The 26347-nt window shown below is 45.9% G+C and overlaps 1 protein-coding gene across 1 annotated transcript in view; it reads left to right on the top strand.

The window, feature by feature from the left end:
* MON1A (MON1 homolog A, secretory trafficking associated) overlaps positions 1 to 5265 on the top strand; it is a 29822-nt gene extending 24557 nt beyond the window's left edge. Inside the window, exons 5-6 of the mRNA XM_006265534.4 lie at positions 328 to 475; positions 2377 to 5265. Of these exons, the coding sequence (XP_006265596.1) occupies positions 328 to 475; positions 2377 to 2517 (289 nt within the window). The 3' untranslated portion in view covers positions 2518 to 5265. The remainder of the gene's footprint in view (positions 1 to 327; positions 476 to 2376) is intronic.
* The last annotated feature ends 21082 nt before the right edge of the window (positions 5266 to 26347 follow it).

The raw sequence follows: 26347 nt of genomic DNA, 5'->3' as shown, positions 1-26347 counted from the left end.
ATTTTCTGCAGCTGTGATAGACGTGATCCTGTCCAGTCTCTGCTCTCCGTGACGGCTCACCTGTCACTCACTTTTCTCTCTTTGCTCTCCTGTTGTATAAGTTATGTTGTTCTCTTGATGTAAGCCCTGAGCCTTTGTTGGGAAAAGTATCATATACATTGCATAAATAAATACACAAATAAATAAAATGGACCTGTGTCAGCTATTATCCCCCAACCCTAGCTCAGGAGTTCCAGGGGGGCTCTCTTTCTATCCCAGAAAGAGGAATTCCATTGTTTTGTGTTGCAGTGTTTGCCTTGGTTTAATCAAAGGAATTTGTTTTCCTAGCCCTGAGATTGAGGCTCCCTATGTCAGTGAAGAGGAGAAAGAGAGACTGCTGGGGCTGTATCAATACCTACACAGCCGAGCCCACAACTCGTCACATCCCCTGAAGAATATATACTTCACTGGGCCCAATGAAAACCTCCTGGCTTGGGTAAGAACTGCTTGTCCTTCGTACCGCTGCACAGCCACCACAGAGCTTACCACAACCTCATTAAAGCCAGCAGGATGTTTGAACCTAGAGCATAGCAAGGAAGCAGTAAGAGCTAAAGAAGTATCTTTGGCTGGAAACAGTAGTAGATTCTTATCCTCTTGTAAGGACCAGTAACTAGACAGACAAAGACCCTCACACACCTATTAAGGGATAACATAACCAGGCAGGAGAACAAGAAGATGCTGACATAATCCAGCTAGCATGTACATGTGTCTCATTGTCCTCTAAAACGAATTGCCCCTGAATTAAATCTTATTTGTGCTGAAATACTGTCATGATAGATGCCCTGGAAATATCTAATGTGTATGAGAGAGATTCATAGCTTTTTCCTGTTTGCAGCTAAGGACAGTCTCCTTTAGCTCAAATGGCAAAGTCCTGACTTTAGACTAGGAAGATCTGAGTTTCATTCCTCCCAAGTCCGGGAAGTTCCAGCTGACTGTGGTGTTGCAGCATAGGGGCAGCCATAATGTCCCAGATATCCAGTGTGATAGTGTGGACTGGCTAGCACCTGGCGCAGAAGGGGTTAAAGAGAGCTTCTAGGCTGGGTGGCCCTGCCCTGGTATGCTTGCAGTTGGTTGCAGACCTCCAGGAGTGGTATTGAAGAGGGAAGTCAGGCTGAAAGTGGGGAGGACTCTCAGTACTAACTAAGCCTGGCTCTTGGTCAGACATATTATGAGGAGTAAAGTTATGTGGATTCCCAGGTCAGTTAGGGTGCCTTGGTAGATTGTAACACAAGGATCAGGCAGCTTCCCTGGTGCCCTGTTATACCCAGAAATTTGCAATGAAGCTCCCTTGATGCATCCCTTAGCATCTGATGTGTCCATAGCCTTTGTCTTTTCACACTGCAGCTGGGCAGTCTTGGAATTTCTAGACCCTGACGCTTCATAGCCATGTAGTGTCACAATGGCAGTGCATTTCAAGAGATTTCTAAGGTTTTACTGTGAGCCTGGGGTTGCCACTTGTGCCAAAGGTGGTGAGGAGGCCCTGGTTTCACCTGGATTAGTAATGCTGCTATGGAATAGTCCCATGTCTCCAGATCAGTCTCTGGAATGACACAGACTTGTTAGGGAAACAAGGAGATACTACTTCCGTCACAGGATAGCTGCATCAGAACAATACCTTTGCCATGCTGCAGAGTACAGTGGGAATCCTAAGAGGAGCTAGACAAACTGTCACCTATCAAACAGGGTCAGTCCAGCATTCTGCAGCACAGCCCAAAGCTATCATCCTCTTTAATATGGGAGCACAGTCCCTAGGGGCTACAGGTCCCAGCATGCAGTGTTCTGGCTTAAGTTGAGATGTCTTGCTGCACTGTATGCTGTGAGCTGTCATCTCCATAGGCCTCATTTCCCTACTAAAGATAAGGAGTATAGGATCTACTCCATTGGATGAGAATTACTTGCAGGCCTGGGCTCCTGGCAAATTCCCAGTGCGGCTCTTAAGTGGGCATAACTTAGGCATCACTTTGAGTCTGTAAAAGACCAGAGATTCAAATGGAGGAAAATTAATTACATCAGCTGTTTGTAGAAAGCCAATGAGATCCCAGTAATAAGGTTATGGTATTCAGTATTTAAACATCCATGAGCAGAGTGATTGATGTAAATTACCAGAATAGGCAAATATACCTTGTTCATGAATTAGGGCCACCATCAGTGAATGCCTCAGCCTCTGCTGCGATGTGCTTCATGCACACATTGCTCTTTTTCCCCTTGTACAGATGGGAACTGAAGCCTACCTACAAGTCAGCAGCAGGCCTTAACATTCTAGGCTAGGACTCTAACTACGAGACAGTCATACCTTTGTGCTCAGAAACTGACTGGTGTATGCTCCCCCTTCCCCAGGTGACGAGTGCCTTTGAGCTCTATGTATGCTACAGCCCCCTGGGGACCAAGGCAGGTGCTATCAGCACTGTCAACAAGCTCATGAAGTGGATCCGTAAGGAAGAGGATCGGCTCTTCATCCTGACACCACAGACCTACTGATGGGTGCTGGGAAGTCATCACTGGCCTAGAGAAGCTCCGACAGCACTGTGTAATCTGTTCCGAAAGATGGGCTCTTCTCAGGGCAGACCCGGGCCCCTTGGAAAGGAAGGTGGGGATGCAGGAGCAGAGCCGTCTGGGAATGTGCAGGAAGCATATTCCTGGATTCATTAAGTAGCTGGTCTTAAAACCAGAAATCATTACTTCCCAAGCCATATGCACCATTACTCTGGGGCTGGGAGCTGATGAGAACTTCTTCCCAAGGGGAATGCCACCTAGCCTACCCATCCCAGATGCACATTCCTTGCTGAAGCCTCCAGTGCATCAACAATGCCTGCAGGTTCTTAGTCTGTGTATTGAAAACTGAAGCTGTCCTATCTCCCCAGGAGACTTTCTTGTGTTTTGGGGTAAATCTCTGTGGTGCTGTGGTCTCTTAAGTGGGGGGTGTAAATCCCTGGGTCACTGGAGAGAGGTGGGTTAATCTATTCTTGGGTTTTTCTTCTGTGTTAGGACCCTAGAGCCCCTGATCCACTCCCATTTTTCAGTTTCTAGGAAGAAAGTCAGCTGGAGGAATCACCTAGTATAAGCCCCTCCTCATGGGCCACCCCTGTGTGAGCCATCCCAGACCAGCATTAGTTTAACCTGCCCTTAAATTTCTACTGACAGAGACTCCAAAACCTCTCTGGGTCACCTTGTGAAAGACACTCATTTCTGCTCTTCTCCATCAGTAGAGTCTCCTCTGAGAGCACAAAGGTGGCACCTCCCCCACCAACCATCCCAACTAGGCCTGAGGTGCTGGCACCTGCCTGCCCCTTCCCTCCCAGTCTCTGACCTATGTACCTGTGTAATGTCCCAGACACTTCCAGGGGCTCACAGGCCAGCTCCCTCCTACAGGGCAGCTATGGTTTTCTAGGATGTACAATGGACAAAGGAGAAGTTGCCAGGGGCAGGAAGAATTGTACTGTCCAGGGTCTGGATCATATGTCCAGCCCATCTTCTTGCTGCCATCCAGCATTTCCCCTACTTTCAGCATCTCTTACCAGCACCTCTCAGCAAGGCAGATGGTCCTTCATCAAAGAGGCCTGCCATGAGGAATGGGAGCTGGGAGGCAGGGAGCAGTCAGATGAAGGAAAGCAAGCAGGTCTCTGGGACTCCGCTGCAGCTTAATGCCCTGAGATGAAGCTACTGGCCTGCCTCTGCCAGAGACAACTCTGATAAGCCTCCCTTCCCCCTGCACTCAGGTCCAGGGGGTTTGTGGGGCTTGGTTCTAGTGATGAGGGAAGCTACAGCCACACAGCAAGGAGGAGGCAATGAAGCTGGCACAATGTGACCTCAGCACCTTGGTGCAGGTGTGGAAAGAACTGCCTGGCTGAGGAAGAGGATTAAGTAGAACTACTGGATGGGCAGAGTCACAGGAAAGGGAGTGCTTTGTGCTGATTCAGCAAGCCTGGGGCCATGCACATCCATGGCTCTATAAGAGCAGACACGGTGCAGTGGGGCCACGTAAAACTTTGTGGCTGTCACTGGCTGGGAGCTCCTGTTCCTGGGCACATGCCTCTAGCCCTTTCCTCCAGCAGGATCTGTACCTCTGTGTTATCCTCAGGAACATAAGGACATAATTGCCATACTGGATCAGACCAATGGTTTCTCTGGCCCTATAACCTGTCTCCAACAGTGGCAAAAGTGGATGTCTCTAGAGTGATCTACCCCCTAATCAGTACCCTCCCTGGCATCCACCATTATAGGTTTGAAGATGCCAGAGGGAACATTTTTAACCATTCTGTTCAATAGTAATTAATAGATCTATCATCCATGAATTTATCGAATCCCTTTTTGATCCTGGCTATGTTATCTGCCTCCACTACTTCCTATGGCAATTCATTCTACAAGTTAACTACATTTTACATAAAAAAGCACTTTATCTTATTAGTTTTAAACTTCCACCTACTAATTTAGTGTGTTCCCCCTAGTTCTAGTATTCTAGGACTTGGTGACCAATAGTTCCCTGTTCATTTTGTCCATGCCCTTTATAAATTTATAGACCTCTGTCACATCCCCCCTCAGCTTTCTCATTTCCAAACTGAAGAGTCCTGGCCTTTTTAGTCTCTCCTTCTATGGTAACTGCTCCATAGCCCTGATCATTTTGGTTGTCCTTCTTTGTACTTCTTCCAATTCTACTACATCTTTTTGAGACGTAGAGACCAGAACTGAACACAGTACTCAAGATGTGGATGTCCAGGGGATTTGTATAGTGGTATGATGTTTTCCATTTTGTTTTCAATTTCCTTCTTAATGATGCCCAACATTTTATTGGCTTGTTTTGGCACCGCTGTATATTGACCGTATGTTTTTAGAGAACTATCTACAAGGACTCTAAGGTCTCTTTCCTGAGTTGTAACAGCTGGGCTTAATCTCTCTGTCAGCCAGCCCCTCCAGGCAGATGCAGCCGCAGCTGCCGACCAGGCCTATATCCCCTAATTGAGAAGCTCATCCTGCCCCCCCCAGGGCAGCCCTGGACGAAGAGTCACCCCTTGCCCTGGTGAGAAAGGGTTTCTATGGGTGCTGGCTCCAACCTTCCTGCACTCAATTCTTCAGGTCCCCAAAACAGGTGCTCTCCCCTTCCCTGCTGGGGGCTAGATTATTATGGCCTGCTGAATGGATGGTCTGGGCCCAGCACTCCTACAGTGATGAGTCCTGGTGCATGAAAGGATGAGGAAAATGAGTGTTCAATAAAGAGCTATGATGAAACAAGCAATGCAGCAGCTAATGAGTTTTTTTTATTGCCCATAAATGGCCACATGATGGCAACAGAGAACATGAGCTGGGGAAGGACTGGCTGAACTGGAGACAGGAGTCAGCTTCCACAGAAAACTCCAACCTTACCCCTGCAAATTGCCCTTGCTCAGGGGTATAACTTGACATTTTGTTGCCGTGGGATAAGGGTGCCAAGCACATACCTCCTTGCATAGGGGCCACTGCAGCTGCAATGGTGGCTGATGCTGTCCCAGCAAGAGCTCCCAGAAAGCTGGCACTATGGTGGTAGCAGAACAGATTTTGTTAGGGGGTTGCCATTCTGGCCCCCCTATAACAGTGCCCAGTGCTAGGGCCCTGCTTGTCCACCCCTAGTCATGTTACTGCCCTTGCTGTAGCCCAGCCTGTCTCCAGCTGACTTGGTCAGTATGATGGTTGTTTGAGAGTTGGAGTTATTAGTGATAACTGCTATTTTCAGGATTTTTATTTGGTAACACAGCAAAGAAAAAAACAATGCAGTGTCCATATCATCTGTGTCCCAGGCCTATAGACAGAAGGGCTGTGTGCTACTGGTAGTGAACAAGCACCAAGAGACCCTTAAATGTGCCCTGTCTCAAGCCATTGCTCCAAGCAGGATTCAGCGATTTCCCTGGCTTGTGAAAGTGGTTCAGGAAGGTCCTGCCTGGACTGCCTCATGCTGCATGTCAGCCTGGACTCAGAGGAAGGACCAAGGTGGAGGCAGGGGGAATGCATTTTTTACTTTTAAAAATGCTTTGCCCCATATTTTATCTGCTCCTAACTTAATAGGGTCATGGAGCCAAGACCCCATTTATGCAAGAGCGCTCTCTGCTGCTCTGACTTCCCTTTTGGGGTGCTGGCTCAAGACTAGGTCTCCCAGGCAGGACTGGAATCCAAATAACACATAGCAATGATATATAACAGGGCTGCCCAACTGGTGACCCCATGAGTTAATTGGTAACCCCTAGGATTTCACCCAGCTGCCACTCCCCTCATTGCTCTAGCTGCAGCAGTAGCTGAGGTCTCAGAGCTCCTACTTCCTTTGGCTTCCACTTTCTACCCCTGTCCCAAGGGGTGGGGAGAAAGCACAGACCATGATGCTCACAAAGCCTACAGCCCAGGATGCCCACTGGTGTACATCAAGGGAGCCAGTAGCTAGGGAAATGAGGGTGAGGTCAGGGTGCCTGTGCCTGGCGTGCAGCCCCCCAGTTGCTTAGAAGTTGGACCACCCTGACATATAATATGAAGAATAAGCTACACTCATAGGATGCATCTTTATTCCAGTGTAATAGGGTGGTCTAGCAGGTCTTGGGGTTGGCCAGCCCAGTCCCATGATGTGTGTCTTCTTTAGGGAGATACATATTTAAGGGGACAGCAGAGTTGAGACTAAGTGGTTACTAAGGAACAGCCTATGGATCAGGATAGAGCCAAGCTGTCCAGTAACACTGAGGAGAACTTGGATGGGCCTGACATGGGGTTGTTGTTAGACTGAGGGAACGTGTTTGACCCCAGCATAGCCCTGTAGTAGAGAACTAGGGGATCCAGGATACTATGAGCCCGGGTTCCAGGATCGGAGAAGATGTGTAGGAAAGATCCTTTGAGAAGTTGAGGGGCAGGAGTGGGACTAGCAGTGCTTCCTAACTTAAAGGAACTGGGAATCTGATGACCTGGACCAGGAATGAACTGGAAACCCAAAGAGAAGAGGGCTGGGCAGGTAGGGCCAGCACTGACTGTGCATCATAGAGAACTTCTAGCCTGGCCCCAGGAAAGAACATGGCACCAGAAGTGCTCTGGACTCTGAATGAGTTATGGAAAGGAGCAGGGGGCCACACTGTGCCACAAACAGGTTTGCCCTCAGCCTACCTGGCATAGCTGTACTCGGGGATAGACAAGTGTATCAGGTAACTAATCATCCCCAAACCATGGTACAATCACAACAGGCAGCACTGGCCTGCATGTCACATGATGTGTCATGGGTGCCATGTCACTGGGATACAGCAAGTTCTGATTTGAAAGAAGCCACCATTTACCTACTGTTCACAGCTAGGTGTACCCTGAGACACCCCTCATAGGCCCATGGAAATCAGGCTTCCAGCCCATGGCCCAGAAGGAAGATGCCTTTGTACCTTGGATTCATTCTTGACTGTGGGTTAACAGGTATGACAGAAAGACCAGCTACTACCAGGGGATGTCAGGCTTGGAGTTCCTGGAGGTGGCTGTTACCTCAATACAGCACCAACAAGCATGGAAGCAGAGGAAACTCTTTGGGCATTTATACATGTGCTCTGTGGTAGAGGAGGGAGAGCTGTAATTAAAGTGGCTCTAAGAGCCACTCTAATCAAAGCGCCCAAAGCATCATGTGCATCAAGCTCATCAAACAAGCTTTACTTAAAGCACCTCCATCGCCATTTTTCAGTGCAGGGATGCTGATACATATGAAGCTGGAGTCTGCTGAAGCACGGTAATTACCATGCTCCAACAGACTTGATTCATCAAGTCTGCTCTGACACACTGCAATTACAGCATATCAGAGCAGCCTCATTGCACGTGTACAGGCACCCTTTAACATAAGCATCTAGTGTCAGCATTACAGTGAAAAAGTCTGGACTTCAGGATCCCTACAATGCAGCTATAAATCATGTCCATGATAGCGAATTTCCTAAGCCCTCCAGTTATTTTGTCACCTACCCAAAACCTTAACCCAAATAGCTCAGCAGTGAGGTTCACTTCCATAAAGCTCACTCCAAGCAAATCTGTTGAGCACTCTCCTCTTCACTGTGCCACAAAATTGTCCATCCATTGGGTTTAGGGGCAGAGTTATGGTTAAGATGGTCATGAGAGTTAGTACCTTCTTTTGGTAAATGCAACCTTAACTCCGCATTTCACACCCTGGCTGATTTTATTTAACTCTGCTCAGACAAGGTAGTCTAAGCAGAAAGGAGCAAAAAAGTGTAAAGGAAAAGTCAAAGGCAAAAAGAGAGGGAAAGAAAAAAAAAGAAAGGATAGAAAAAGGATAGAAGAGAAGGAAAAGCAGAAAGAAGAGTCCAACATTTAGCCTCGTGGATGTCCCTTCACTTATCCCTACTCTTATTTGTTGTAATTGCTCACCCTAGACTGCTCAGAAATGTGAGTGGACTTTACATTCAAAGTTCTGTTGTAGTAATATTCTAGTACAAGTACAACCATCATTATGGAAACTTTAAAACTGTGGGACGAAAAAGCATCTCCTAATCTAACACATTTACCCTCCCACCCTGGCAGCAGGGCAGTGCTTATATTTCCATTGTATAGGTCAAAAAGTGATGCTAATGATATGTCTCCACTACACCCCAGCATGTCCTCCAAACAAACACAAACTACTTATTCTTACCTGCATGCACCAAACCCAAGGCTGTGTTCAGAAAGCTGTTCCAAGGCCCATCTCCACCAGCTTCTCTCAAGTGTATGGGAGCCTGAGGTCTCAAGAGTGGCCGTGAGAGGACACCCAAGGTGGATGTACCCTGTATTTTCAGACTTGACATGTGTGAACAGGAATGTAGGGGTAGCCATGCTCAAAGGCCTCTCAGCTACAGCTGACAACTCCCCGGTGCTGACTTTGAGGAGGCACAAAAACAGAGCTGCTGCTGCTGCTAGCCTGGCCTCCACACCTGCAGCTGCCAGCCTCAGCACTGCCAATCTTCTTGCTGCTGCCACCACCCAGAGAGCAAAGAGCCTGGCAAGAGTCAGCGTATGAATAAGGGAGGAGGCCAGGCTGGTTCAAAGTGGGTTGGGGAAGGACAGGGAGGTGAGCAGCTCAGACTTGGGGCATCTCACCTACAGAAGGAGCAGGTCACTCATAAGCAGAGATGGGAGGCAGGGAGGCAGTAGGGAACGGTGCAGGAATAGGCCAGAGAGTTCCAGACAAAACAGAAACAGAAAAAAAGGGGATATTAATAGAGCCAAGAGTGAAGCTGAAGTAGATGTCCCAGCTCTGGGCAAAAGAAGTAGGTACCATGGAGAGGGTTGGGTTAGCACAGATTGTCCAGAGGAAGGTAGAGGAGGTGGAGGTGCTCGAGGGAGCCTCTGTGGGCCACAAATGTCTTATTCCCCCTGGGGACCCTGCTTTTCCCTCCTGCTCCTCTTCCTTCTGGAGTTAACAGGGTTGGGGTTCCCTGTTACACAAGAAGACTCAAAAGACTTCCTTGGGGCTTGTCTCCAAGAGGAGAAATGTTGCCATCATAAATATCCATGCTATGATCCATGGTAGCAAATATCCCCTTTTTATTAGAGAGGACTGGTGAGTGCTCCTGGAAATGAACTCTTTCTAGTGTCTTACTGTGGTGGGAGAAAACTCCCTGGGGTTTATTGCTTAGCTGTATAGGAACCAGACAACCACAGGTAAAGGTTTATTGTAGTATATTTGCTTGAGTAATGACTATTAAACCAGCAAAGAGGCAAAATGGCGCCCCCTCAAGGGTGAGGCGATTTTTTATATTTATTATAATAAGGCAAGACTTACAGGGTTAACAAAAGCAATACTTGGGCAGTGCTTTACAAATCTTTATAACAGCATATTTTTATTAAGCTGAGCTAGCACTTTTTAAAAGCTAAAAGTTAAGTAACAGTAACATTATGATACGTTAGCGAGAACTTGCAGTAGTAGATACTTCTTAAGGACACGATCACTGTATTTCGAACAATGGCTTCTTTGTCTTATCTTGTTTCTTGTTGTAGCTGATTTTACTGCACATAGACACAGATTCCCTTTCTGCATTTTACTCAGAAAATGCTTAACACAGTTAAGATGATTACTTGACACAAGCAAAGGCTTAGCTATCATTTTGCCTTGTGGTCAGCGGCATTTGTTAGGCCACAGGTCATGCGTTGTATTTAGCTGTAAAGCTAATATTTTTTAATAATCCAAATTATTGTTAACCTAACAGTATGTTATCAGAAAACTATTCTATTTCAGGGTAATAACAAACATGCTCACTATAATCCTCACTCTGTTTTAATTTTTTAGAGGAAATTTTGGAATATACTTTTAGGTATTTAACTTCTTGTGGGGTTAGGTTTTGATGATTGATGTTGGATATTTGTACAAACTGACTATATATTTTTATTTGCCTTTGTATAAACTGTTGTCCTAGAGAGCATAAACACTGAAAACAGCACAACAGGCAGATTACAGTTATAACAATTTTGATTAAGCTTAGTATAAAAGGTCTAAGCCATCCTGTAAGGGAAGGCAACCAATTAGTGAGCCAATTAAGAGATGTATCTTTGGGGATTTTAACTATATCTTTGGCTTTTTGGATATGGACAGCTGCATTATTGAGGTGGGTTTGTACTATTGTAAAAGAACTGTTAACCCAAATATAACATTCTGGTCCGATAACCGCACAAGCTCCCCCTTGAGCAGCGAGGAGAAAATTAAGGGCTATACGGTTTTGAATTACTATTTGTCGGAGTTTTTCTTGGGTGTCAACCAAGGCAACAACAGCCTTTGAGAGGTCTTTGTGATCTTTGCTGAATTTGTGAGCTATGATTTTTATCATAGTTTGGAGGCATAATGTAAATTTTTTAAGACACACAGTGCCTATTTTTGAGAGCATATTTGTAAGGGAACACCTGAGTAATATTTTTTTGGTAAGTTGAGTTTTTTTATATTTGTTTATTATATCACGGCTTTCTTGTAAATCCCTCTTGTTTCGCTACCTGCCCCGTGGAAGGTGTGTGGCGAAGGACGTAGAGGGATTTACCAGTGCCGGATAGTAGATATCTTTTTCTTTGGCAGGGATTTTATGGTAGGCGTGGGAGCCACAGACCCAGTATTGTCTTTTTAAAGCAGTGAGGTTTGAATACTTAGGAGGTATTCGGCCCCCGTTTCCTAATCCTAGTATCCTGCGTTCACCCTTTGATTTAAAGGAAGGATTTGTAGTTTTATTGAAGAAGCATTGTCCCCAGGAGGTATCAGTGTATAAACAATACCATAAAGTATTATTTAAAGAGGAGATGGGGGTATAGATAGGATTAGTGCCCTTGGTTAAATTTTGCTGTTGTAGAAATCATTGTAAGAACTGTAACAGGTAGGAGTTGCTGTATCATTATTATGCCAGTCTCCTCCACTTGAACTAGTAAAATAGTGGTGATATATGCTTGTGTCTAAATTAATGTAGTCTGATACTGAGCAGTTTATATAGAAACACTGATCTCTAACAACAGGCTTTATTAAAAGGAACTCCTGTTGACTTTGGTCCCAAGCTTGGTTATTAGAGGGGTTTAAATGACTCGATGGGGCCTAAGGGGATGGGAGTCATGGAAATTTCTCCTTGGGTGTGGAGAAGAAAATGACTGCACACCCAACAGTTACTTTGGTTTTTTGTTTTAGCGGCTCTCTCAACGTATTGGAGGTATATATTGTTATTAGAGATATGGGCAACAGTAGGTTTAAGAGTAGTCTTAGCCTGAGGAGACTCTGTAAATTATCTGAAAACTGGGTGGTTGGGCTTTATATCATATTCTGTTTTATAAGTAAATACCCAAACTTTTGTTGAACTATAACAATGTGAGGGAGGATATCAACAGGCAATGTTGACCTTCCCGTCTATATCAGAGAGTTTGATTGAATTGCTTATCTAGACAGGAAAACCTCAGGCACCAGGATTAGCACATCTGCAGCAACTGGTAGCTATAACCGACCCCTGTGAAAGACTTATTTCTCTACCAAAGATAAAGATTAGAAATAACATAGTTATAAAAGCCATATTATAACAAGATCAGCACAAACAGTATGAACAACCCTGCAGCTCTAATAACTGTTTTTCTGGGGCATGTTACAGTCTCAAAGTGTTTAGTTTTCAGCTGATCTAAAAGTGTCTAAAGGATGCAGTACTTGGAGTTCAGTGTTTTCTGGGCTGGGCAGGACCCCAAAAGGGTGACAGTTTATTAGTGGACTTTGATTAGTTTGAGTTTTATATTATCGAATGGGCTGTAGGTCCAGGAGGTGTTTGTTTTTATTTTTTTGTTTGTTTCTGGCTTATCCTTGTCACGGTCAGGTGGGCGCGCAGTGCTCCCGTGAAGTCCGCAGTCGTCTTCTTCTGGCTTCCCCTTTTTTAGGTCAGGGAAGCCTGCGTTGGAACCGATCCTGAGCTCTGGTGAAACTTCTGTCTTTTTTGTATGAGTATAATGAATCCAGTTGTTTTTTTTGTTATTTTTATGGTGGTGTGGGAGGTGAGAAGGACTTGATACGGTTCTTGTTACTTAGGTTTAAGGGGAGACCGATTCTAAGTTTTTACATACATCCAGTCTCCAGGCTGGATGCGATGTGTTGGGACATCGGCAGGTAAAGGTTGGCTTAAAGCAGCATACCTATGGAGAGATTTTAACTGAGACTGTAGAGATAAAATATAAGAGGTTAGTCCTTTATCGCCTAAAAGAGAAGAAGTGTGAGCCGGTAGTAAGGGGAAATGTTGGGGAACAGGGTGTCCAAACAGCAGCTCGTAAGGACTGAGCTTTAGTTTTTTCCTGGAGGTTGATCTGATGGACATAAGAGCCAGTGGGAGAGTCTTAGTTTATTTTAACCCGTTCTCAGCACATAGCTTTTTAATTTTTTGTTTCAGGGTCTGATTTATTCTTTTTACTTGTCCTGAGTTTTCTGGGTGTCAAGGGGTATGAAATTTTTATTTTATTTCTAGGCAGTTAGTCAGTGTTTTATTTAAGTCAGCAGTAAAATGTGATCTATGATCGCTTTTAATGATACGTGGAGGACCAAACTTGGGTATAATTTCGTTAAAGAGTATTTTTTTTATTTGTTGTGTTGTAGTTTTTTTGGTGGGGAAGGCTTTTACCCACCCCGTGAGTTGGTCAACAATTATTAGGAGGTTTTTGTATCCATTGTCTTTAGGCATATCAGCAAAATCTATTTGTAGTCTTTTAAAGGGAGTATAAGCCCGGGGCGGGCTCTAGGGAGTCCTGATTTTTTTCCTTTGATATTAAACTTTTTGTATATATTGTAGTGTTTTAAAAGCTTTTTTGTTTTCTGGTAGACTCCAGACTGTAGAACAGTCTATTAGTGATAGCAGTAAAAATTTTTTTTTGCAACTTAAAAGCTTGTTTTGGTGAAGTTGTTGTAGATAAGGTTTAAGGGCTGCTTTAGGTAGCACTATTCTTCCGTCTGGCAATTGTTATATTTTATCTTTTTTAACTACTTTATTTTACAAAAGATCAGGTATAGAAGGTTAAAAAAAAACCCCTCAATCTCACTAAAGAGAAACTATTCCAGGACATTCAGAACTTTACACCGTGACAAACACTTTTGCAGTAATACACATTATGCCTAACATTTCATATAGTTCTCGAGAAACGAGCAGTTCTACTCTTCCCTGTCTCATAGAACACATGTAAAAACTTTTGGCATTTTACTCTGAGAAAAAACAAAAGCAGCCTGGTGAGGGACCAGGGCACGGCACAAGCTGGAAGCCACAGTCCGCTACTGTGCCGAACTGCTCAGGCAGTGGTTCAGCTTTAAATATTTTAAATGGAGTTACTACTGCATAACCTGTTCTTCTAACTCCATTGACTAATTTTGAAGAGCCATCTATAAAAAAAATCAAGTCAGGGTTGTCTAAGGGTAAGTCACTAAGATCTGCCCTGGGTTTGTCTGAAAATGTTGCAACTTGAAGGCAATCGTGGGAGTTTGGTTTCCTGTGGTTGGGTAGAGGTAATAGAGTAGCCATATTCAGGGTATTGTATCTTTTTATGACCAGGTTTGTAGCCATTAAAAGTGTGGTTTTATACTTGTTTATTTTTTGATGAGAAAAATGTTGAGTATTTTTCTGGAGGAGGAGGAGGGCTACTGCATGTGGAGCCTTCAGGATAAGGGGGTATCTGAGGACTAATTACTGGGCTTTTTTGACTATTGTTGTAGCTGCTGCCACTGCGCAAAGGCAGCCTATTCCCCCCTTTGTCATTGAATCTAACTGTGCAGAGAAGTAAGCTGTGGGCAGCTTTATGATCTCAAAAGACTGGTTTTTTTGCATCTTTTGTTTTTCTTTCTTTCTTTTTTTTTCCATTTTATTAAAAGTTTTAGTAGCAATGGCTAAGATTTTTTTGCCATGGATTTACTCTCAACACCTTTAGTGTTATGTTGGAGCTTCTTTTTAATATCTTTGTTAGCCTGACTTATGAATACAAGTCTTAACACAGGCAAAGTGGCAGGTGTCTTGGGGTCCATGTTTTTATACTGATGTATAACTTTATGGGTCTTTTAAAGTAGCCTGAAGGGTGTTCTCTTGCCAGTTTAAGAGGTCGGTGGTGGAGAACGGAGCGTGTTTCCAGTGACTGATAATTTTTCACCACGCCAGGCACAGGGTCTGCTCTTAGGGGAGCCAGAAGGCTAGGGGCAGGTACTCATTGTCGGGTACGATTAGCTATGGGAGTCGGATCAGTGTTCGGGGAAGTTGAGTCTGGAGAGGGATGCCTTGATCCATTTACAGGCTTAGGACTTGGGTGGTCACTGGGAGGCAGTCGGGGTGATGCCTCCCCACGACTTCCCGAGTCCCCTGCTGGCATGGGAATGAACAGATCAGGTCTGATAGGGGGTCTGGGCATGGGTTTATAATCATCATCTGAATATGAAGGTGGTGCAGAAGGTTTTGGACATTGAAGGGGAGCTAACAAATTCGGGAAAGGTACAGGGGTCGGGGTGACTAAAGGCTTACTAGCAACATTGCTAGTAATAAATACCAATAATTTATTAGGTCGAGGCAGAGATCGAGGCAGAGGTCCTCCAAGATCTTTCGTAAGGCAGCCAGGCAATTTGGGTCAAATGATCCATTTTCTGGCCATTGTCTTCCCAAATCTAACTGAGACGTATGAGACGTCTAATTAATTAAACAGAGTTCTGCCACACGAGACTTGGATAGTTCTGTCCGTCCCTCCAAATGTTTCCAATTCCTGACCATATAATCAAGGGGTGAATATCCTAGGCCAGAACCCATGATTATATCCAAGCACAAGCAGTCTTATTTCCCTAAGTTCTACCTGCCTAGAAGCTGTTTTGTCCACGTACAACAACCGGTGTTCTCGGACCCCACTGGCTTTCTCCGTGAGGAGGGGCGTCTTGAGTCCGAGACCCTAGTCATTGGCCGTTATAACAGCATTTCTACCTTATATCCGTGTTTTTCGCCTTTCGGCTAGGCTGCCGGCTCTAACAGCGTTTAAAGTAGCAGATGGATACCCTCAAAGACTGCTTCCAGAGACCTCTAGAGGTAAAACCAGAAAACCAGAAACCAGATAGAAACCAAAAACATACCTGACCTGAGGTACTTGCCGGTACCGTTCCTTTACCCGATTTGAGGATCCCGCCTTATTGGTCCTGAGGGGACTATCCACCTCCCGAGACTGACCCAAATAGATGAACTCACCTGGTGCGCGCTTGGGTGTCAGGGGGTGGAGGTCTCCAAAGGCTCCAAGCTAGACGGGTCCCATCTGGGGTGCCAAATTGTGGTGGGAGAAAACTCCCTGGGGTTTATTGTTTAGCTGTATAGGAACCAGACAACCACGGGTAAAGGTTTATTGTAGTATATTTGCTCAAGTAATGACTATTAAACCAGCAAAGAGGCAAAAAGGCGCCCCCTCAAGGGTGAGGCGATCTTTTATACTTATTATAATAAGGCAAGACTTACAGGGTTAAAAAAAGCAATACTTGGGCGGTGCTTTACAAATCTTTATAACAGCATATTTTTATTAAGCTGAACTAGCACTTTTTAAAAGCTAAAAGTTAAGTAACAGTAACATTATGATACCTTAGCAAGAACTTGCAGTAGTAGATACTTCTTAAGGACACGATCACTGTATTTCGAACAATGGCTTCTTTGTCTTATCTTGTTTCTTGTTGTAGCTGATTTTACAGCACACAGACAGAGATTCCCTTTCTGCATTTTACTCAGAAAATGCTTAACACAGTTAAAATGATTACTTGACACAAGCAAAGGCTTAGCTATCATTCTGCCTTGTGGTCAGTGGCATTTGCTAGGCCACAGGTCATGCCTTGTATTCAGCTGCAAAGCTAATACTTTTTAATAATCCAAATTATTGTTAACCTAACAGTATGCTATCAGAAAACTATTCTATTTCAGGGTAATAACAAACATGCTCACTGCATTACATTAGTGCCTCTTATGGTGATTCACCAGGGGAAGTGCCCTTAGTACTGATGAACTCTGAGGCCTGGCATAGGGGCGAAGAACAGGAATGTGTGATCTATAATCGTGTCAGTTGTACTAGGCATATAAAGCCATCAAACATCTCCTGAGCATTGCCAAGCCTTACACCATGTGGCACCAGTACCTCCACACTCCCCCTCTCACAGCAGCTGATCTGCCCACAGCAAACTGACAACTAGCAGTGAGGATTTGTGAGTTCCTGGATGGTGATAGTCACATGCTTCTGAATGGAAAAGGGAGCTCTCACATTGGGGTGCTGTCTCTACAGCTCTCAGAGTATGGTCCATAGACATCCCCTAGACAGTGCCTTTTGACATTTTGCAACATACTCTTTGCTCGCCAATTGGTCTCTGTGCCCCAGTTGGTGCTTGGCTCTTGAGCACAGGAATGATGCTTAGCAGAATGAAACTATTCCAAAACTGTCTCCTCTGAATCATTTTCTCAGCCTCATTGTCTTCCTCCTCCAAGTCCTTGTCTGCACTTTTTTTCTCTTCTTACAGCAGCTGCAAGCAAGAAAGGGGAACTATATGTAGCTGCTCTTGCTACACAAACCATAACCAAAACTTTTTAGATCATGGTGGTTGCCTTGCAAAGCTTCACTCATTTGGGTGAATTTGATGCCTGGATGTAGAATGGAGTGATTTCTAGCCGCCTTCTGCTAGGTATCCCACCATGCACCATGAGAACAATCTCACAATGCACAGAGCCTGGCTGAAAAGCAAAGCAGCATGGAATCCACACCAGCAATGCTGAACATACACTTTTGAGGAGATCTTGCCTGCATGGAAGCAAGGGCTCCTAAGAAAGTAAAAGCAAGCCCTTGTGCAGAAAAGTCTGTAACTGGGAACCCCTGCCCATTACTAGAAGGACCTGAGAGGGTGAGACTTGGGGCCAGGATGGACAATAAGGAGAAATAGCGCAGGTGGACTAGCCCTTGGACTAATGAGGCCAGGAGGCTAATAAAGTAATTGGCTGTGCCTAATCCCTGGGTGCAGAAGACAGTCACATGGCCAGGAGGTGAGGAGGCTTGGGGATTTAAGCCCAGCCTTTGGCCATACCAGGGGGTAGTCCTTGCTTGCAACAGGGAGAGGAAGGGGTTGTTAGAAATGGGTGGGCAGGCATCCAAGCCACCCAGGGGACCTGGGAGTGAAGACTTCCATGAAAGTAGGGCCTGCAAGCAATATTTACTGTGAAGTAGGAAGCTACTTGTTTTTATGAAGCAGCTGGCTTGTGTTTTTGTTCTGTGTGAGACTTGTGAACCAGTCCTCTTGAGACTGGAGGACCAGACTGTGGCTACAGGGGTATGTGACAGGGCACTCCCCTGTTAATTGTGTCAGCAGCTAGCCCTAGTCCAGTGGGGTGGAGACTAGTGTGCTGAGACTGAACCCTCCAGGAGAGGGCTGCTACCAAGGCAGGGATGAACCTGAAAGCTGAGGTCTTAATCAGTAGCCCAAGGTAAATATAGCTGAAGAGAAAAAGGGTGCCCAGGTGAAACCCTGACAGGCCCTCAGAAACCTATAGATGCACTCTCTTAAAAGAGATGCTGTGGGAGAGCAAAAGGCAGGCCCAGCTATGCACGAGGTAACTACCAGAGCCAAGGATCTATCCCTTAACAACAAACAGCACTGAAGTCACGGTAGGTGAGAAAGAGGAGGTGAAGTGGGGCTGGGAAGGAGCTGGCAAGTGGGACAGACTCCCATGGGTTCTGCAAAGTCCTCAAGTTAAAAATAAGGCACCCACTGAAAATTAATTGTTAAAGCAAACTTCTAAGGGGAACAGTGGATCTTCCATCTTTTGATGTCATTGAATCTAGACTGGATGTCTTTCTGAAGGATGCTTCTTCAGCCAAATTAGTGTCAGGAGAGAAGCAGCAATACGATTCTCTAGTTTAGGCCAGAGATCGTCCAAAGATCCTCTCATGATATGACCATGATCACCCAAGCCTTAACAGTCCCTGCAGAAGGGGTTGAAGACTGGGCCCCCTGCTTCAAAATGTAACTTCTGCTGACAAGAGCAGCAGGCAAATCTTTCATCTGCGCTGATATCATGGTTTGCGAGGGAAACTTGCAAAGGCACATATGGAAGGTAGGGTCCCAACTCCCACAAACTTTCAGTGAGACTAAGGCACCAAATAAACTTGTTTGCCTTTCAAAATATCTCTACATCTTCCATGGGCTACAGGTGTTGGAGAGGGAGCTGGTCCGGTATTGTATCCAACTGAATTGGTACATTTATGAGCACAGCCAGACATGACAAGTTTTGCCCAATCTAGCCACAGAAAGCAGTTTAGAGCTGTGACCAAACACAAGTGCGTGGCTGTACACTACTTCAAAAACCGTTGATTGGGTAAAAATCTGAATTCTCTTTGCATGAGGGGTCAGATGAAGAAGTTTCAAAATGGAGTATCTTCTGTAACTTTGATCTGTGCTCAAGGGCGGACTGTTGCTGTTTTCAGAATGGGAGGGGGAAATGAAGCAAAGGGAAACCAGTCTGGGAGTCTTTCAGCCCCTGCTGGAGTATGGGGTGGGTGTATTGGAGACCACTTAGGGGGGCTCCAGTTTGCCCACCACACCCCACCCTCCAGTGCTGGCTGGGGAACTCCTAGAATGAGCTCCCTCTTCTCCCCACCACCCCCCTTCCCTGTGCAGGGAGGAGAGGCTGTTGCTAGGGGAAACCTGCTGTAGGCACATGCTGCTGAGGTGGGGAGGTAGGGGGAGCTGGCTGGCACACCCGCGTTGGCTGGTATGCACCACACTATGGGGGGCTTGGCCAGTGCGCTCCTCTCCAGGGAGGGGGTGGGGGGCAGGTGTGACTGCAGGAGGGGTGGGTTCCTCCCAATAAACCTACACCCCCATCCATCCTGCCTCTGGGACTTACTTGCTCAGCACTGGCAGCAGTGAACACTGATAAAAGTAACTGTACCGGGAATGGCTTGTGGGATGAGGGTTGAGAGGGCTGGCTGGGGGGAGCATGGGACCAGGAGGGGGCAAAAAATAGACTAGTGCAAGGGGAGGAGCAGGTGAAAGAGAAGCACCAGAGCTAGGGCTGGTATCTGGGTTTTCCCAGCCCTGGTGCTGCACAGAAGTGGACAGAAGTTCCATGCACCCTTTTTTCCTAAATTTAAAACTGTGTGATACCACATGGAAAGCCCAGTTTAAGATAAACCTGAATCTAATTTCTAGACTGGTTTTGTACATGGAATGTCTGTAGAGTTACAAGTTTAGACTAACTGCTGGTCACTGAGACCTGGTCTGTAAGTGTGCAGTTGGTATCAGGGCAAGGTAAGTTTAAATTGGGCTGCCACTTTGAACCTGGTTTAACCTCCCGAATGCCTGGTACCAGTAATATCCAAGTCACTACATCAATGGTTCTCAACCTAGTTAGACTCGAGGCCTGTTCATATAGATTCAAGGCACCCCTTGGAAAATGCCAGCCATTAGCTTTCCCCCTCTTTCCAACTACAAGAAAATAATAGGCCAAGTATTCTGTGACAAAATTTGGAAAGACTGCAACAGATCAGATTGTTCTTAATGCTATGGATTTCTAGTTGAAATCTCTAGGTTTATATTGTGGAACATGTACATGTTTACACACCTAATAGTGCTAAAATTGTGCAGCACCCCCTGGCAACCTTATTGAGCATCACTTGTCCACACTGTGCAGTATATATGACAAGTTCCCTCTGCTGCCCTGTATCACAGGTTCGGTGAGTAACATTGATTAAGTGTCATTGTGACTGTTTAAGCAATACTGATTATCCCTTAACTGGAAATTGCTGTGGCTGCTAGGATTGCACCATAGGATTAAGTGACCATGTTGTGTCATGGAGGAAATATTCTTGCAAATTACTGGAAAGAATTGATGCTTTTTGAGATCTGCTTTTCTCCATGAGAAATTCACTGAATGTATTGTTACCCTGTTCACCCTTTTTCCAGACTTTGCAGACAGATAGACTTGTCATTGAATTTCTGCTTTTTCAGCATTTTGTCACAAAAGATTTTACAGACTTGCCTGAGCTAGCATGGTATCTGAACTAGTTATGGAAGCTATTAATGGATCTTAAACCAGGATTGAAGGAAGAAAGGTTTGTGAGGAAACGAATTACTCCCACTACGTTTTCCTTTCACTTTTCCTTTCCCTTCATGTAAGCTTTTTACCTCTCTGAAATGTCAACAAGAAATGTTAGCTGTATTGAAAAAGGCTTCTTGTCAGAAAAGAGACTACAATGTCAGTCAGAGGAGGAAAGGTTGTTTGTTTTGTTTTTGTTTCTTAATTATTCTGAAATATTTCAGAGAAGTGTAGAAAATGTTGACTGTTTTGCCTATAGGTGTCGGGAATCAGGGCAGCCGGCCGGCAGCTGCTTTCTGAATCCCACTGGAGCAGTAAAACTTTTACCTTGACAGGCAGGTAATTAATGGATGGAGTGGAATTAACCAGGCACAGACGTGTGTTGGTTACAGGAGATTGTTTACTTACGTCGCCCAGATAGTGACGTGCGACGCAGGCTGAGCCTTTGTTCCGTTATAGTTGTATCAATTACAGTCAAACGTACAGGTTCGGGTTATAGCCAATCAGTTAATGACGAACGTGGCGCCGGAACGAGCTATCGTGCTTGCAGGGCTTTATTACGTCAAGATTTACGATGACGGGGAGTGATTGACGGGTGATCAGACCGCCAAGCTGCTCTGGTGATGGACTCAGGTTTCTCGTCAGAGAATCCCCCCAAAGTTCTCCAGCTTGGGCGGAAGTTGCTAAACTATTTATAGACAGAGGTAATTAACGGGGTATCCAATGATGAACTGCTAAGCGGACTCTTTAATTTTTTGGCAAGCAGCAGTTCTTTGTTTTATCAGGTTACAAGGTAGTGGGTCAGGTTTCCTGCCTGTTACGTATGAGGTTACGATGAGGGGCTTACACTTGTTTCTTGACCAATTATATACAGTTTTCCCTCCGGGTTTTATTGCAGGGATTTATGGCAGGGCTATCCCCTTTCACCCTGACCAGTCTTAAGATTCGTTTCTTGGTTGTGACGTGGGCATAAATTATATACAGCTCTCCACCAGGATTTTGTTTCAGGAGTTTCTGGCAAGGATTTTTTTTAACCCTTAGTTGACTACTGTGTGCGAAGTGAGGATGGTCTGAATGGTATCTCTTGCTAGTGGCATGGGCACTGATTAACTGGGTTGTGACAATAAGAAACAATGAAAATGGGCTTATCTAATAGTGTCCTCTCTAAATTAAATTGACATAACACTTGAGTTCACTTTCATGCTATTGAAAGGGGAATCCCCTCATCCCAAATAGGGGTCTACTCACTAGTGAATCCAAGTTCCAGTTTCCAGGTAGATGAACCCAAAATTAAAGAACTGCCAAAAAGCACAATGCAGAGAGGGAAACTGAGAGGACTGCTGACCACTAGAGATCAGAGCCTGTGCAAATAAAGATAGTCCACTTTCTTTGCATTCTAGAGATGGAAAGGCAAAGTGTCATAAATGGGGATACCCCTAGAAGAGGGCACAAAAAATAGAGCTGGGGATAACGAACAGACCAGCCAGGGCATACAGCATCCTTCAGACCAGAGGAAAAATGGGGCTCAGCTGTAAAGCTGATAAAGGGACTTGTCCCAGACTACCACAAAATGAAGTTGTCCTCTTTAAAGTCAGCTTGGACTCAGTACTCCTCCTGGAAGAGACTGGTGACACAGGCACAGGCACCTGATCTTTGGCTTTTAAATGCTAATGTTATCACAAGTTTCAGGATTTCTGGGTTTTTTTCTTAAAGCACCAGCTCCTGAAGCCATGTGATCATGGGAGAATCATAGCTTTAGCTTTTAAAAAAGATAACTTTTCCATCTCTTTAGGTTATGAAGAAAAGCTGGAAAAACTCTGCCAAGATTCTAATATCTCCCCTCCCACTCAACCCCCCTCCCCAATACCAAACCCTTGTTTAGAAGGCAAATGAAATTTGGTTTGTTTGGTTTCATAGACGTTTGGGTTGGAAGGGACCTCCGTAGGTCATCCAGTCCAACCCCCTGCCTGGGCAGGAAAGAGAGCTGGGGTCAGACGACTCCAGCTAAGTGCTTGTCCAGTCTCCCCTTGAAGACCCCCAGGGTAGGGGAGAGCATCACCTCCCTTGGAAGCCCATTCCAGATTCTGGCAGCCCTTACTGGGAAGAAGTTCTTTCTAATGTCCAACCTAAATTTGTTCTCCATCAATTTGTGGCTATTGTTCTTAGTTACTCCAAGGAATGCCCTAGTAAATAGAGCATATCTGATTCCCTGCTGCCCTCCCCTGATGAATTTATAGGCAGCTACAAGACCACCTTTCCGCCTTCTCTTGCGAAGGCTTAAGAGATCTAGGTCTCTCAGTCTCTCTCCTTGTAGGGCCTTGCCTGCAGGCCTCTGACCATACGAGCGACCCTCCTCTGAACCCTCTCGAGATTCTCTGCATCCCTCTTGAAGTGCAATGCCCAAAACAGGACACAGTACTCCAACTGCAGCCTGACCAGTGCCACATAGAGAGGAAGCATCACCTCCCTGGACCTGATCATCATGCATCTGCTAATGCATAATAAAGTGCGGTTAGCCTTATTGATCACTTCATCACATTCAAGACTCATGTTCATCTTGGGAGTCACCTATGTCTCCAAGATCCTTTCTGCTGCTGTGCTGCTGAGAAGGTCATCCTCCAGCCTGTAAGTGCATTGGTGGTTCTTTTTGCCCGGGTGCAGCACTTTGCACTTGTCTTTGTTGAATTGCATCCTATTTCATTCTGTCCATTTTTCCAACCTGACCAGATCTGCCTGGATCCGTTCCCTACACTGGTGTTTTAACTTTGCCCCATAATTTGGTATCATCTGTGAATTTAGATAGGGCGCTCTCCATGCCCTCATCCAAGTCACTGATGAAGACATTGAATAGCACTGGTCCAAGGACTGAGCTGTGCAGGACTCCAGTGCCCACATCTTTCCAGATTGATATCGACCCATCCACCACCACTCTCTGGGTGCAACCCCTAAGCCAATTTGCTACTCACATGAGCGTGTAATCATCTACATCATAGCCTGTCAGTTTATTTATGAGAACAGAATGCAATACTGAATCGAAGGCCTTCTTAAAGTCTAGGTAGATGACATGTACCTCAACTCCTGCATCTAAGTATTTTGTGACCTGGTCATAAAAAAAACCAACAAAACAAAACGAACAGAAAAAACAACCACAAGGTTAGTCGGGCAGGATGTACCTGCAACGAACCTGTACTGATTTCCTTTCAGCATTACTTCCCCTGCTGGGCTCCCACTAATGTGATCCTTAATGATTTTTTTCCAGAGTTTTCCCAAGGATAGAGGTGAGACTAACCGGCCTATAGTTTCCTGGTTCCTCCCTCCTCCCCTTCTTGAAAATAGGGACTACACTGGCCTTTTTCCCAATCATCTGGGACCTGACCAGAGCACCATGAGTGCTTGAACAGCCATGCCAGCTGCAGAAAATCAGGTAGGCAGCTACACTGTAGGCAGCATCCTTCAGCAGTTACCTGGGGATTCCCTCAGCAGATCTTAAAGCATTTGACATAGGAGGTCACTCTCTCTGTTTTACAGGTGGGGAAAGTGGACCACAGGGAAGGGAAGTGACTTGCCGCAAATGTATTTGTGAGGGGCTAGCTGGTAGTGATTTGACCCAGGGGTTTTGTAAGGGTAAAAGATGATTGGAGGGCTTGGGATTCCCTTTCCTCACCAATCGAGCCCCAGAGACTCCCCCTCCATGTCCCCTGATTGGCCCCTTGGGTCACCTGGAGGGGGATAAAAGGGGCAGTGCAGCTGACTCGGAGACCAGCGAGGGACCACAAGGAAGGGGTTTCAAAGAGCTGGCAAGAGCTGGGCCAGCGGGACGGGAGCAGTTGCCCCAGAAAAACCTGAAGGAGTGGGACCTGCAGGCAGCAGCTGGACCCTCAGCAGTGCGGTGTGTGGCTGGCAGGTGAGGCTCCCCGCTGGGATCCAGGATCCCCTATGAGAAGCTGCAGCCAGCAGGAGAGGCTCCCTAGCTCTAGCAAGAAGCTGAGCAGGGACCCGAGAGGTTCCCAGCTTTGCTTCCAGCTTCTCCAGCAAGAGGTTGGGAAGGTTGTGAGGCAGGGGCTCCCAGAAGGTCAAAACCCCTAGCTGCTCGGCACAGTGCCAGCACTGGTGGCTGTGTAGTAGACTTTCTGCCTACCACATGGGAGATCTGAGCTCAAGTCCCAGCTGGGTCAAGTAGGGGTGAGTGAAGTGATGGGGAGAAATTCTTGTTGCAGTGGAAGGGGGTCATTGTGTTCTTCCCTCTTTCTCCCCCCTCCAGATACCTATGCCCTATATCTTTTGTTATTTGATGTTTTGTATTTTGTGCATTTTTATATTTTGCCAACCAGTATTGTTTGTTGTGGTGTTTGTGTTTTATACTTGTCAAATGGATGAATATATCTATGAATGTAAATGCCTAACCTTTATTGAATTCCGCCCCCTTGGGGCATTATAGTGTCCCCTATGCCCCCTGGTTTATACACGTTATGTTCCCACTACTGTTTTTTCATTAAAAGGTTTATGGTTAAGTCCCCATTGGTGGTCTGGCTCTGCTCTATAGGGGAGGGAGGGTCCCTACACCTCCCACAGCGCTTGTGCACCTGCTCCGATCCCTTCAATTGGAGAGGGGGTACGTCTTGGAGTACCGCCTGGGTTACATTTTAACTGAGCAGAGCCAAGAGCAGAACTGAAGATGTCTCTGCAGTATCCCAGTTCAGGGATCCAACAGAAGCCTGCACTGCCTCCCTTGGTAATAATCCTGTTTTACATTGCTCAGCCCTGAGGATGTGTGTGAGGGAGGTAGCTTGTTCTGAGGGAGAAACTCTTCACAGCTCTTCAAATAGCCTGAAGAGCTAACAACCTAAGTGTTGCTTGGGGTAGCTGGAAGGATCTGAATAGACTAATGCTGTCTCCACCCTCCCATGGTAGTGGTGACTCAATGGGGCTTGTACAGATCCATATCAGTCAATGCACTAGCCTCTCCCAAAGGTGCGCATGTTTGTCTCTTCAGGTAGGTGTGTGTATGCAGGTATATATATGTATTTGTGTGTTCATACTTATGCATGTATATCTATCCATGTATGCAAATATATACACACTGTATATGTGCACATATGGGTATGCAGGTATATGCATGCATGTATACATAGAAGTATAGGACCTGTATATGGGTACATGTGTACACACATGTACTAGTAAATATATGTGCATGCATGTATCCAGATGAGGGTTTATGGGCTTTATGTCAACCTTTTTATTACCCTCTCAAAATGTGTATTTAATATATCTATTGGCTTTCTGTGCCAGCCTCCCCCCCTCCCCCCCCCCCCAAAAAAAGGGGCTACGGGTAGCTCGTAATAAAACCAAGAGATACCATAAAAATCATATAAAATATTAAAATAGCACATGAAAAAGCAATCCCCCAAACAACCGCCTGCCCACGAGGAAGATGTGGCAATGCTTCCAGGCCCCGAGGGGCTGGGGCTGAGGCCGAGCACCCGCTGGTGGCTGATGTCCCGCCTGAGGGGCACGTCGGGTACCTGCGGGAGGTCGCTCTCGGCTGCCGGGGGGACCACGATGGCACAGGGGGAGGACGGGCCCTGTGCCAGGACTGTGCCGGCGGCACCGACATCCGCGGGAGCCCTGCACAGCCCCAGCCCCCGTGGGGCAGCTGCCCCGGCGACCCTTTGCTCGGCTCGTGGCGGAGGCAGGGCCCGTGCCAGCTTCCAGCCTCGAGGGAGCGGAAAGCTGTTTTTTTTCCCCCTAAAGCGAAGTTGAGGTCGCCTCTCGTGGGCGCCGGGGCGGTG

The sequence above is a fragment of the Alligator mississippiensis genome, chromosome 12 (assembly GCF_030867095.1).
Source record: "Alligator mississippiensis isolate rAllMis1 chromosome 12, rAllMis1, whole genome shotgun sequence".
NCBI lineage: Eukaryota > Metazoa > Chordata > Crocodylia > Alligatoridae > Alligator > Alligator mississippiensis.
Note: the sequence above shows the minus strand (reverse complement) of the source record. Positions and strands in the feature narration are given on the sequence as shown.